The following is a 14,405-nucleotide window of genomic DNA, read 5'->3' as shown; positions in this document are numbered from 1 at the left end:
TACAGTTTTATGATATAAAAATCTTAAAAATACAACCGAAAAGACGCATGCAATTATTTTTAAAATATTGTAAATAAGTAATAAAATGTGTGGAGATGGAGGGCTGTAGTCATCTAATAAAATATTATTATAATTAGGTTCGTACAACATAAAAATGTAAAATATGCAGCTGTCATCAAAATAATATACAAATTAATAAATTAACATAGGTACCTATTGTTAATACATTTTTTATGTGGAGACATACAATAATATGATTAACGGCATCTATGAAATAAAATAACGAAGATAATATATTATCTGTATTTGCTATACTCTACAGTGCGCGTAGGTACAAGGCGTAATACCTACCTATTATGTTTTTATTTTCGGTCAGTAGGTAGTAAAATCAATACACATTCAGACGGTACCTTTCTTTAATTTTATTAGATACAAAGAAGACTCATTAAAGCAGGACCCATAGGTAATTTATTTCTGACTCCATAGGGCATAGATTATAATGCATAAAATTAAGTCTTTGGTTGCCGGTTGGCGTTGGCAACATTGTACCCAACTGTCAAAGTGACATTCTGACTAGTCTATGATTCTGACATTTGAAAACTAAGGGCTTGAACAAGTGCAAAACCACTAAGACTTCAGTAAAATTATTATTTATATAAATTTAATGTTATGGTTTTTATAAGTACAGAAGCAAATGATACTCAAGTATCTTTTTAAACCGCATAGTTATTTTAATTATGTAATTCAAATAATAAGGTTACAGTAATAAGGAGCTTGTTCAACTAATTTTTACAATTACCTACCTACATAAAAAGAGACTTGGGATAGAGGAATGTGTAGGTTAGGTAGATATTTACAATTTAGAGTAATTTTATGGTACTCTATATCGTTTTTGTGATCGAGGTCTTTTGAGACCAAAAACCAAACCAAACCAAAACCTAACAACCTACTGTACACCTTTAAAATAATTATCTATATTGCGTTTGGTTTTTGGTTGTTTTTCAGTGGGTTGTGTAAGGTTTTGGTTTGGTTTTTGATTCCAAAACACGTTAATCACAATGACAATATTATGGGAGTATTAATACAATTATCCTATTTAGCAATATATATACACATAATATAGACAAAAGTATTTATACTTGAAAAGCATTGAAATAAGTATCAACTGAATTAAATAAAACCACAAAATCTCTTGATCTTATTTATTTTCTTAGAACTATTTGGTACTTATGATTACTTACTTAAAACATACATAGTTATGTCGCATATTTGCTCAATACTTATGTTGTAATAATATTATAACTTAACATTAGTGATATGCAGGCCAAGCCGTTGAAATATTCTGGAACTTCGAAAATGCAATTATTTCTTTTATTAGGAAATTAGCAGTATACAAAAATCACGTGAGCAGTGACTGCTCAAGCTTTTCATAAAACAAATATCACATATAATATAGGCGCTAATATCAGCATAACACCAGACAATTAGATAAGTGTAATATCAATTAAATCTCTCTTATTGTGTAAATTCATAATTGGTACATAACATGCAACGGTACATTTTAGTGGATAAATGCATTATTTTCTTAAAAACCGAAACAAATACAGTAAAATACCGATTCTACGATTTTGAAGGGACTGACAAAAACATAAACAAAGGGAAAACGTAATTTGTTCAAAAATGTGGTTTGCCATAATTGTTAATGATAATAATTGTGTTCTTTTACGTTTTCAAGAGCGTTCCTTTTCTCTTAAACCTTATTTTTTTATTATATTATTTGAACGGGTGTAAAAAAGAAAACAACAAAAAACAAATACAATTGCGTTGTGCAACCTTGTTCTTAGAAACGTTGTAGTATAATTAGTCTATGGATACTGCAGACATGTCTATAAATAGAATTGCATACATTGGAATTCATTTCAATGATTGCCATGCATTGAATAAACATATTCAAGTAAATAAGATTTTAAATTTTAATACTTATGTACTTAATTTTAATCAAATTTTGAATATTTCAGACGTAAAATGCGGGAAATAAAAATGTATAGGCGGGAATTAAATGTACTGGAATGAAATGGGACCGCAGAAACCACATGCAAATAGCGGGAAAATGTGAATTCCAGGGATGTAAAATCGGGGTTCCACTGTAATGTGTTGTTTATAGTATGGCATGAAGTTACATTACAATAACAAACGACTGATTACACAATCAAATTTTAGATATTAAATTACTTTCATGAGGTACCTATACTTATTTTAGAATCATAAACAAGACATGGAAGCAAAAATATAATGATAAAATTGGCTTTGCTTGAATCGAATTTCTATTTCCACATAATTGATCTAGTAACATTTTACCTACTGCGAAAATTGTTTATAGTAGGTACACAAAATACCGGCAATGATTTAATCGCAAAATTAAAAATTATATGTCTTATCAACCACCTGATTTATTTTAATCATATTTTAATTCCAAATACAGTTATTACTGCAATATAACAAAAAAAAACGGTACATGTCGGTTATGGGGTATACAGCCACAATTGGGTTAGTTTAGGTTAGGTTAACCTGACAAATTATCCAGTATATTGGCTATTTTCAAAATGTGTTTGCCGCTGTACCGACTTGTACCAAAAAAACTCCAAAGTTTTTAAAACACAAACCTATTCATAGAATGGAATGATAGTTTTAATATGACCATTTTACTTGCCATACTAAAAATATTATTACATCTGGTATACATATAAACTCTTCGCCCAATGATAGTGCAAGTGCCCGCGGGAAATAAGTTTCGGTGAATCTGAGCCTTTCCATGCCCTAAGCTGGACCAAATAGTAAATTTTTAGGCTCTGCGGACCAAGAGGCAAACTGGTGGATATTTACGTTCAAATTGATTTCGAAATATGGAAACATTTCAGATAAAAATATCTATGAGTGAATGAAACTTATGTAAGTAAAACCAAATTAAATGAATTTTTAAAATTACTGACATCTATGAAAAAATGCGAGACATAATCATTTTATTGTCAATTTATTTGTCGAGTGTGTGTTCAAACATATGTTGATAAATCTTTAAAGTAAACACTGCGTATTGAATTTATTTTGTTTGACATGTCTAAAAACGCCACGCCACTATGGTGTGTGCAGTTGGTTATGCTTTGCTACCATAGGACGCGACATTGGCTGAAGCGGTAGGTAAAGTGTTAATAACTCTTTTAAGTCATATTGGATATCTTACAAAGTGATTAAATTACTATTTAATAGAGTGGGTAATAAAACTTTTGACAACGATTCCAAAATGTTTTCGGTATGGTTGAATTAGTAACTATTGAAAACAACTAATATTGTCGGATATGTGAAATGGATTATTTGTTGATAAAAAAGAAAATCGTGACCTACTGTTGATGTCTCGTTTTGGTTGCTAACTTACGTACTTAACTGTTATATGCGATTTTATGTGATTGATTTATGTTATCTCAATATTATAATTTATTAATTTAGGACAAGTTGTTTTTATCCCAGTAGTGCCCTAGAAGGTAATTTTCAGGGCACAGATGTGAAAATTGCTTTAAATGAATTTGTAATAAGGAGACATGACTTGCAGCTAGTTTAATTATTAGTCTGTGTAACCATTGTTCAGCTACGCTTTCATATTATATAAAAGGTCCATTGATCAAATTATATCTATTGGTTGTCAACAGAATGAAAAATATTGTTAATTGTGCTATTAGAAATATTCTCTCTTTCACTAATTGCTTACATGCCTTACTATTTAGTCAAGTATAGAAGTCATATTATTATAATTACAATACCTAATCCAGTAAAAATGAAAGATATTTTTGTATTATCATATTTTGTTGAATAAATTCCAATTTTAACTGTATGTAGTGAACTGGGTGATTTTTCTTGAATAGATATAGAACGGATGGATTCATAGTTTTTTTTATGAATACGCATTGTGAGAGACATTTTTTAATGGGTGACATATAAGTAGTATTGGTAGATTATTATTTATGCATGTATATCATAAATATGTTTTTTTTTAGTAATATTTCAAGTATTTATAAACAGAAATAGAAAATTGTATTTTGAAATATCTGTTTATATAAACAGAAAATTAATATATTTGATTGAATGTACCTATGTCCGGACGGATCAATTTAATTAATTATTAATTTAGAATTTAAATAAAATAAATCCACTTGATCTTCAACTATAAAAACTAATAAAATAATCTTTAAACCAAACGCCCATATTGGAATCCTTACCCACCAAAAACCCAACCTAAGGCAACTACTATATTTTTTTTATTAATGTTAAAATCAACGATAAGACTTACAAGTAAAATTAGCTTAGGTATTTACTTTTAGGTATATGAATATAATGAGTATGAATGTGAATTAAGATGAGTTTTATACTGATTAAATAAATAATAATTAGTGGTTTCTTAAGAAATATAGTATTCAAAAAATATTTGTTTTAAACAAAGTGAACGAATAGATTAACTTAGAAATTATTCATGCAATAAATATTCAATTAACAACACATTTATATAGAATCAATTTGGAAATGCTTAGTAATGTTTTATTAGTTTCTATAGATTGTTCAAGCAGCTGCAAAAATAATATGTTTATTATCGACAAATAATAATAAAGTAAACTTAGCCATATTGTTTGTTTTAATAAGATGTATTGATTTAAACAGATGAAATATGTATATTACATACACCAGGCATGTCCAAATTCAAGTTGGCTGTGATCTACCTTATATTGTCATTCTTTAACTTAAATAAATGTAATATATTTGGGTGAGGATATTGAGACGTTACACTTGTTTTTCACCATTAGAAAGAAATCCTCAATTTCCCATTCTCGTAAAACTTATATACTTTGGTCTTCTTGCATTCATTGTCAAACTTCTTCTATGCAAAGAGCATAGACAAAGGGAAATTACGCCTCAGTTTAAAACGTGGGGATTCCCATACTATTCTCTTTCTCCTCTGTGACAGGCCATAGGTGATGCTATTAAGTGATATGACGAGGTCATGTGAGCTTTCTTAATGTTAATTCGGAAACGACATTCACGACAACTGGTTAATAATATAAAGATCAGAATGGTTAATGTTTCCTCTTCCAAATCACAATGAAATCATACTATAACTGAACGTGCAGGATTTTTACATTTTTTTAGGCATATGGCGCAATCAACCAAAATCCATCCCTTGATTGATGCATTAGACATGCCTGCACTATACTAATAAATTATATATTAGGAAAATTACATCGATACATGCATGTGAAATATTTATAATCGGTCTATAGTAGCCTTTAAAAGAAGGATATACCGTATTTCCTCGATTAAAAGACATGTTTTATCCTATTTTGGTGTCTCTGAATTCGGGGTGCATCTTACAATCGCTGTAAAATTATGCGGTTGTAATGAATCATCACTGATTACTAGTAGTAGTGGGGGTCAGTTGGTCCGGCACAGCGGAGCAGATAGTCAAGTTACAGTAGCCACTGCCTAAACACGTTTGAGTTTGAATACAAATTTTATCCCTAATCACCGTTTAAAATGTCGACAAGAAGACTACATTATGATGCTGTATTGAAAAGAAAAGTTAATACGTATGCAGAAGACCACGGAAACAGAGTTTCAGGATGGAAGTTTGTCATATTAAGTGAAGCGAATATTCGTCGTTGGAGAATTGATCGTAATCCTATATTTTCTTGTAAATCAATGACTAAATTGTGATTGCTTGACTTTGTTATAATAGAGTTTATATTCATATTGTTTTTATTTTTTATTATTGGTATATAAACATAAGGGTGTGTCTTATAATCGAGGAAATACAGTATTATACAAGGCCTGAACAAAAACGATGCATGAGTGCGAGTGAGAAAGTATTCGGCACCCTTACATTCTCTGCTACACGCGCTAGAGTAAGATAAAAGGTCTACTAGCTACAAGCCAGTTTCCAAAAGTATCGCCATCAAATCGGGGCGAAACGCTTCTCATAGCGTCGATAACTTGCGAGCTCGTGTTGCTAAAATTGATATTTTTTGTGTTAAACATAAAGTCAGTGGTAAATATTTTTGGTTAATTAAGTAGAAAAGATGGTTCTGTGTGTTGTCTTAAAATGTGGTAGCCGTACTGATAAGCAAGAAGATGGTATTACGTTTCATAAGTAAGTTGATACATGTTCGTGATAATTTATTTGTATGTTATTATATATTTTAATATCAGTGACCTAGTGTTTCTTTAAAATAACTTAAATTATGGATATCTTTATCTAATGGTTGCATTTTGACCGCTTAAAAATACTATATAACGTAAAAAAATAGAAAATAATTTTTTAATTCTGAGCGTCTAGTGCGAGCACTTTGGGCGAGCACTAGCGAAATGGTCTATGGTCTCGAACATTTGTAGACGAATGCGTTGGCTCGCTCACAAACCAAACGCAAGGCACGCGGCTTCATTTAGCAATGCAACGGGTGGCGTCTAGATGTATCTATAGTCTAAGGTATTATATTACCATATTTATGACACTGCTATTTCAAACTGTTTGTTTTAACTATTTTATTATAGAATACATAAATACTTTTCTTCTTTTCATACAATACATAATAATGTAATGCATTTAATTCAACTCTTAATATCATACAGAGTAGTACTAATAGTTAAACAACATTTTGATAGTATATCGTATTAACCGTAAATAACAAGTAGGAACATAGGACACTAACTAACTAAAATTATTTAAACTAAGTGAAAATGTGATTACGGAAAAATCATCTTTTATAAGTTTTTAATAATAATCCAAGTAAACAGAAATAGTTCATAACAGAATCACATAATTTTATCTATTACCAGTAGGACATAGGTAAATGAAATTATTCTAGACACACGCTGTAGGAAGTTAACCTATTTTTAGATCAATCTTGACTTTTCACACTCATTCATGCTACGAGTATCTTGGACCCATCATAAATAATACGAATACTCAGATAGTATTACTATTAATAATTGGACCCTGCTATGTATTATAAAATCAAGGTACCTATCCGAAGAAGTAAGTTATAAATCCAAACTGTTAATAAAAACTTCATCTTAGAATTAAATTATTCTTTAATATTAAAGCCAACAATTTAAAATTCACGAAAGTTGCTTGATCTATAAATGCATACAGTCGTCCAATTGAGCAATCAAAGTTATAATATTGTATCATCACCCCCTTTCTGATTTGTGAGGGAAAAATGAAAGTTATCAAAAATATGTGTAATTTTGTCTCTATTTAGTAGAGATTGCAACATTTCATCAATCGGCTTTAGTAATTGCTGCCTGGAATTCTTGTTTTCGTTTATGCCAAAATCACATATATTGGATTCAATCTTCAAACACGATTAACCCAGAACTGTTGAATCACACTTAAAAGTGAGAACCGGGGTGACAATATGTAAAATCACTTTCTTCTATAAATATTGAGAGAATAAAATACTTCACAGGATGTTAGCATCAATTATAAAACATCGCCTTATAAGAGTTGTACATAAAAGTACCTACACTGATACTCATACTTTTAAAACATTGAAAAGTATTATTTTAAACATCAAGTATTTTTTCCAATTGTCCACCTTTTTTTAAATTATCCATGTTTTATAATAGGTTTAATGAAATCTCTAGTTATGGGCTCTATTTATAAAAAAATGAAATCGGTACCACTATATTTTTTTAACAATATCAGCATATTATATTGTAAATACAACATCTATTTTATTTTATTTATCGAAATGGATAACAGTGATGTCTATGTAAATTCCCATGCAAAATTTGTCTCGATTTCACTTCACATAATTTGTTAACATGACAGTAGGATGGGCTTAATAATACACGTTTATTAAACTACAATACAAGATAACTATTTGTTGCCGCTGTACGATACATAATACTGATAAAAAATCCCCTGCACTCGTGAGAGATGCTTTTTTAATTTGACATGGCAACAAATCGTCCTAACTACGGGTTTCTAAAAGAACAGTCTAAATTAGTTATTACTTTGGTCCATAAATAAATAATGCCAGTCCAACATTCTGTGTTTCAAACACAGAAAACACTGCAAGACCAACTGCAAATTAAATTCACCTAAGAACATTACTCAATAGATTGGTAACCATAGACATTCAAATCTGTCAAACTTAGAATTGTGTTAAAGATTTTGTTAAATCTCAAACCCATACTCGGTGAAGTTAAGAAGTAATGTTATGATGTTATATAGTTATTTTAAGACGTAAAATTTGATATTATTACATATTTTAATATCAATATATTTTTTAAAGAAAACATTTTCTAAGCACTGAATTAAGTAGTATTGGTTGTGTAATTTTGTTTAGTTTCTATTTATTGATGTTCTTCACAGATGTCGATCATAATTGGTTTCTCTTGTAGAGAAAGAGTTAATGAAGGAATCGGTAGAGGTGCATGTGATTTTCTTGAGCGTGCTATCCAGCATCGCAGTCTCACCATTGACCAGACAAGGCAGTGAACTATTGCTAAAGTAGTTATACACAAAACCACGAAAATCATCGATTTTCCAGGCTCGCTCCAATCCATTGATTTATAGATGTACGAATTCCCGTCTCTGAAAATAAAAATATATAACTGTTACCTAATCATTTTTGTGAATTTTTAATGGAAAGAAATTATATTAATTACATTTCAAATTAATATATATTATTTGTTTATAAAAAATGGTGTTTTTAAATATATTAAAACTATGAATTATTCAAAAATCTTTTCAATAAGAACATCAGAGAAAACTTAATAAACGACCATTTAAGTCTTTCACTGCTAAAGACGCGCTAGGCGCGTAGCCATTAGATGGCCATTAGATACTATTAGCATGATAATTAAATGAGGTAATTAATTCGTGATTAACTGGTCAGCAGTGAATGTGTAAGATGTTTTTTTTTGTTTGATTTAAAAAATATTTTTTTTTATAATGTTTCTAGATAACACTTCAAAATATAGATTATCATCAAAATGTCTCAAATTGCAAGCTTCATATTTTTCCGCTAGGTGTCTCTAGTAGGCGTAGTATGAGGTAAATTAAATTATTTTTGAACACAGAATATTCTTGGAATATTGTATATACGTCTTCATATCTAGCTGTAACAATGTATTTTTGTATCAATTGACAATGGTCCGTCTAAGCAAAAGATACTGTCCAGGATAATAACAATTAAGATCATTATTAAACTATTTGGATTATGAAATATATATTGAGTTTTATTTGAATTAATATTTATCATTACATAGCATAAGTACCTATATTATAAATTCACACCATGCTTTGGTTTGTAGCATCCCTTACATACACATATTAGTCTATACTCTATGCCTACAGATATAAGACATAATTTGTATTTGATCCACGAGATGGCAGTACGTTAGTCAGTAAAACAGATAACTGTTGACTAGAAACTTATCTCATTTTGTAACCAATATTATTCATTTATTTTATTCTTTATTGATCTAAGGAAATTTTTTTGTCTATTTGAAAAAAAGATCTATAAATATATTATACTTAATACAGTTATAACCAAACAATGTTAAAATAATTGGAGGGAAACATTTGGTGAGTCTCTTATAGGATATTATTATGTCATGGTAAGGTATTTTGTAGCTTTTCTTCTTTCACACACTTTACACCTCTTGTATTGATTCATGACCACAAGGCTAACTTCTATTGACTTTCTTCTACAATTATTTGAATTTGACATAATATAAATAGATATTACTATGTGACTTTTAATGACACAACATATTATGAATCGGAATACAGTTGAACTTGGTTATTACGAGGAAGATGGGACCGACTGAATTTGTTCGTTATAAGCATTACTCGTCATATCATTATATAACATTTTTCGCGCCACGTTCAATTTAAGCATAGAACATAAAAAATCTGAAAACAATGGTAAGACTCCCCGAAACAAGCATGGCATTCATAAACTACAAAATAAGTTGTTTATTGTAATGAAGTGCTGAGCAGCCGGCGCTGGTAGCTACCTACTGACTTCACAAAGCTTCGATTTTTTACATGCAATTTCAACCATATGCGTGGATACTTTTTCAATGTTGTCGGCGAAAACACCAATTAGGTACCTACTTAGACACTTAACTAGTGTCATAAACGTAATCCGACCCCGGCGGCATCGATCTAGTTAACTCCCCGGTCAGATTTTATTGCTTAGGGTTGAAAATGTTGTTTTTAAACGATCGATACATCAACAGTTTTACTCGGTATACCTGAGAAGTAGCTAGTTATCAAAATGAATAAATGTATGGAGAAAATCATAAACTTAAATGTCAACGAATGTTTCCTCATTACATCCAAGATCTCGCTATTTCCGTGATCGTAATAACCAAGTTCAACTGTATGTATTTTCAGTTTTCAGTAGTATATTGAAAAATGGAAAATATGTGGATTTAAGGGGGAGAGGCATTATGAATATTAACATTATTAAGCTCTAATGCCACTGTAAAACGTGTTGTATTTGTATTCTACCACTGAACTGAGAGGACTATTTATATAAATCATTATTGAGTATTACTTACTTGGCGGTCCCTCCACAGACGTAATATATAAAGGAGAAAATAGCATAGGTGATTGCCATAATTCCAGGATATATCAAGCTCTTCAGTTGGCATGGATGCATCACAATCCACAAATCTATTATCATTATGATTGAATTTCCTACATGTACTAACAGGTTAATGCTGTTTAGGTCATGGATCTCTGAAAATAAAACATATTTCATTAAATTTATAGAATGCCACGAACAATGCTACAACAGAAATAATATTTATTATTATTTAGAGGACGTGTTCCGAACCTTCTCTGAATCAAGATAACCATTTATAATGGCCGTGACCAAGTAACCTTAATAACCAGTAATCCCCTGTCACATTAGTATAATAGGCATTTTTAATAGGGTGAAGAAAATATTATATTTGTATTTCATAACTATTTTTTTTATTCAACGAACAATTCGCAAGATTTAAGAATATAACAGTCTTATAATTTATTAAGTATAAATTTGTATGACAACACCTCAATAATATAACCACTAGAAAAATCTTGAAAAAAATATAACGCCTTCCAGGATTCGAACCCGCGTGGCCCATGTGGCCTATCAAATAAGCATTGTGTGTCCTATCTAATTACGACTAAATTAACTAGTAGACTGCGGCATGTTTAACATGAAGCGTGGCCATGACACTTCAACTTATAATTTCCGCACTCTAGCTTACTAAATTGTGTTAATTTTAATGCATTCGGCTTTTGTATTTTAAATCATCGAAGTATAATTTACCTTAATTACTAACCGGTGTCAGGATCTTTTGAAATTTTAGTTATAATGTACCTACTTGCACTTGCTAATAATTTAATAAACTATATTTTATTCAACGAATAATTCTATATAATTATAATACGAAAAAGCAGTCGGTAGGTTTATTATATTGTCCGGAAGATAATAAATATGTTGTGGAAATTTAGATGGCTGTCTGAATTTAACGAAATTGAAATAACATAATTAACTTATCATGAAATAAATTGATAAATGTGTAAAATTGAATAATGATATTACTTGGAAACTCACTTGGATTATAGACTACCGCCCAGTAGACTAGAGTTATACTAATAGCAGCATCAATTGCAACATTATGCATTATTGCATAGATGCGGTAGTGCTTAGGTACCTCTGATTTTTCATCTGGAAATTAATAACAAACAAGTTTGAACTCTAATAATTGTATTATTTTTGTAAAACAACTTAATAATATGTATTAGTAAAAACAATTCAGTCTACAATAAAATTTGAAAATAAAAGATATCTGTTTTTATTTACACTAACCCACTGAACAATGAATAATCAATAATAATAAATAATATTCTTGCTTTTGTTGAAATCAGCTTGTCAGAAAAATTTATAGATGTCATTAGATGTCAAAAGAAATTATTCTATCATCCAGATATATTTTTGATATCATAAAAATATTATATGTATTACAAAGTGTTTTTATAAACTACCCACGATGGCCGAGTGGCTTACGCATCAGATTATAATGTCGATGGTACCAGGTTCGAATCCTGTGTCTGGCAAATACAATTATTGTGTTTTTTTTTATTTGTGTTTGGAGTCAGAGTATGGACCTAATATGTTGAGCAAGTGGCTAACATCTATTTCGCATAAAAACAAATGGTACTGTTCGGTTATCAGGAATACAGCGGAAAACACATTTTGAAAATACCCGAAATACTGGATTATTTATTAGTTTGGGTTAGTTTAGGTTAGGTTAGGTTGGGTTAGATTAACCTAACAAATAATCCAGTTTATCGGCTATTTTCAAAATGTGTTTTCCGCTGTATTCCTGATAACTGAACAGTACCAAACATATATGTCATAATATAATCCTAATAGGATCGGACATGGTCAAAAGAATACATATATTTTTTACCAAGTTCGATCCTAAAAAGATCATATCAGTCTCCACACAGTGGAGGTTGTATTGATAGATTTTAGCCAGATCCACAATTCGAACGCGGAACTAATGACTTTATAAGCCAACACGTTATCTGCTTAGCCATCATGGGGTAGTGAAGTTTATAAAAATACTTTGTAATATATAAAATATATATTATATTTTTAGCAGATGATATGAAAAATATTCCTGCATAAAAAAAAATAACTGGATAATAATTACATTTCCATATTATTATAAATATTTGCTGTTGTCTAATAAAAATTTGTAAAAAAACTAGTCTAATGCAATGAAAAAAAAAAGTTTTGTTTATAGATGAATGATTTACCTCTCTAAAGAGTTTATTTTCACATATAATTAGCATGACAAACTAATATGATATTAAGTTAGTCGCAATAAAATTAATTACACGATTTTAAATACCCATTATGGTTCGAAATTCACTGTGCTCATGGAGACACCCTTACATGCAAAAATTATAGAGAAAGAAAAATCTACCCTATGTGGTAAATTAATGGATTAGATCAGGGTTTCCCAAACTTTTTCTGCACTGGAACACTTCGCAAATCCGGAAATTTTAACGGAACACTTAGCTTATTTTTTAGGTTGGCCGGTCATGTAAAAACAATATACCTAACCCATTTCGTTTCATGCGCACGGTGTGAGAAAAGATGGTCCTCCGCCTGTACCTAGATACTTGACGTCATAAACATCAGTGGAGATTGATCATCACTCGCCTTTCAATATGAAGTAGATTAATTACTTATTTTAGTTTTACTTACTTTAATTATACTTAGTAGAAGATCTTTAAATGTGTTGCAGTGTATAAAACCTTTCCAAATTGTCGCGGAACACTTATTCAGGTTCGGCGGAACACTGGTGTTCACTGGTGTTCCGCCGAACATAGTTTGGGAAACCCTGGATTAGATTATAATATGTGGACCTAAGAGTTAAGTTGAATTAATTGCAGAGCATGTCTTTGTTAGTAAAGACTTATTGAATTCAAAAGTTGTGTTTTGCACTTAAGTTATAATAGGTAATGCTCAGTTGCAGAATGAAAATAGACCATGGTTTTAGCTTACCTCTATATTTGTCAAAGTGTGAAAATTGTACAATAATTAATGCCAATATTGCTTGAAACAGACACAGTAAATACCCCCAATTGGTAAGGTAGATAAACCATTTTGAATACGAGTGTTCAAGCTTGTGTTTTGGATTCACTTCTAGAATACTACAGAGCGCTATTATCAGGAACTGCAAAGCCACACACCATCTGTATATGAGATAAGCAACGTGGGGCCGTTTGCTCTTCTGCCACTGAAAGTAAAAGAGAATATTATTATAAAATTAAATGCTTATGGCAATTTAACTTACAAATTACTTAATTATTTATCAATTCTATGTTAAGTTACTATTCAATAAAATATAATTTTGATGACAGTGTAACACTGTTATTGTTAGGATTGCTTAATTTCAAAGTTCTGAACCCTGGAAAAATATATTGAAGGGGAATACTCTACTATTCCAATATAAATTCCACTAAATACTATCTACAGAGTGTATACGACAGAGCTACGGGATGCTGGCATGACCTGGAATGTGACAAGAAAACTGGCAAGCGATAGAGATTCTTGGAGGCAAGGTGTGGTGTCCATATACTGCAACTAAGGGGCGGACATGGCTGAAGAAGACTGATATTGTGACCATACCGAAATTAGATTTGGTATAAATAAAAAGGATTTCAAGGTATACACATTTACATTTTTTTTTTAAATGGATGTTTTTTAAAATAAATATAAGAAACATTTTATAACTTTACTATGATTTAATAAACTTTTAATAATAAATATGACCATAAA

At 30.3% G+C, this 14,405-nt stretch overlaps 1 protein-coding gene across 1 annotated transcript in view; it reads right to left on the bottom strand.

Annotated features, from left to right (window-relative positions):
• Window positions 1-1,187: 1,187 nt before the first annotated feature.
• The window catches only part of LOC147072018 (protein rolling stone-like), a 79,579-nt gene continuing 66,361 nt past the window's right edge, over window positions 1,188-14,405 (bottom strand). Inside the window, exons 3-6 of the mRNA XM_085946751.1 lie at window positions 13,629-13,863; window positions 11,664-11,777; window positions 10,618-10,798; window positions 1,188-8,638 (exon numbers count right to left, since the gene is read on the bottom strand). Coding sequence (XP_085802877.1) covers window positions 8,398-8,638; window positions 10,618-10,798; window positions 11,664-11,777; window positions 13,629-13,863 — 771 coding nt within the window. The 3' untranslated portion in view covers window positions 1,188-8,397. The remainder of the gene's footprint in view (window positions 8,639-10,617; window positions 10,799-11,663; window positions 11,778-13,628; window positions 13,864-14,405) is intronic.

The sequence above is a fragment of the Rhyacophila brunnea genome, unplaced genomic scaffold (genome assembly GCF_057557595.1).
Source record: "Rhyacophila brunnea isolate RB1 unplaced genomic scaffold, BYU_Rbru_1.0 scaffold_2, whole genome shotgun sequence".
NCBI classification, from domain to species: Eukaryota; Metazoa; Arthropoda; class Insecta; order Trichoptera; family Rhyacophilidae; genus Rhyacophila; species Rhyacophila brunnea.
Note: the sequence above shows the minus strand (reverse complement) of the source record. Positions and strands in the feature narration are given on the sequence as shown.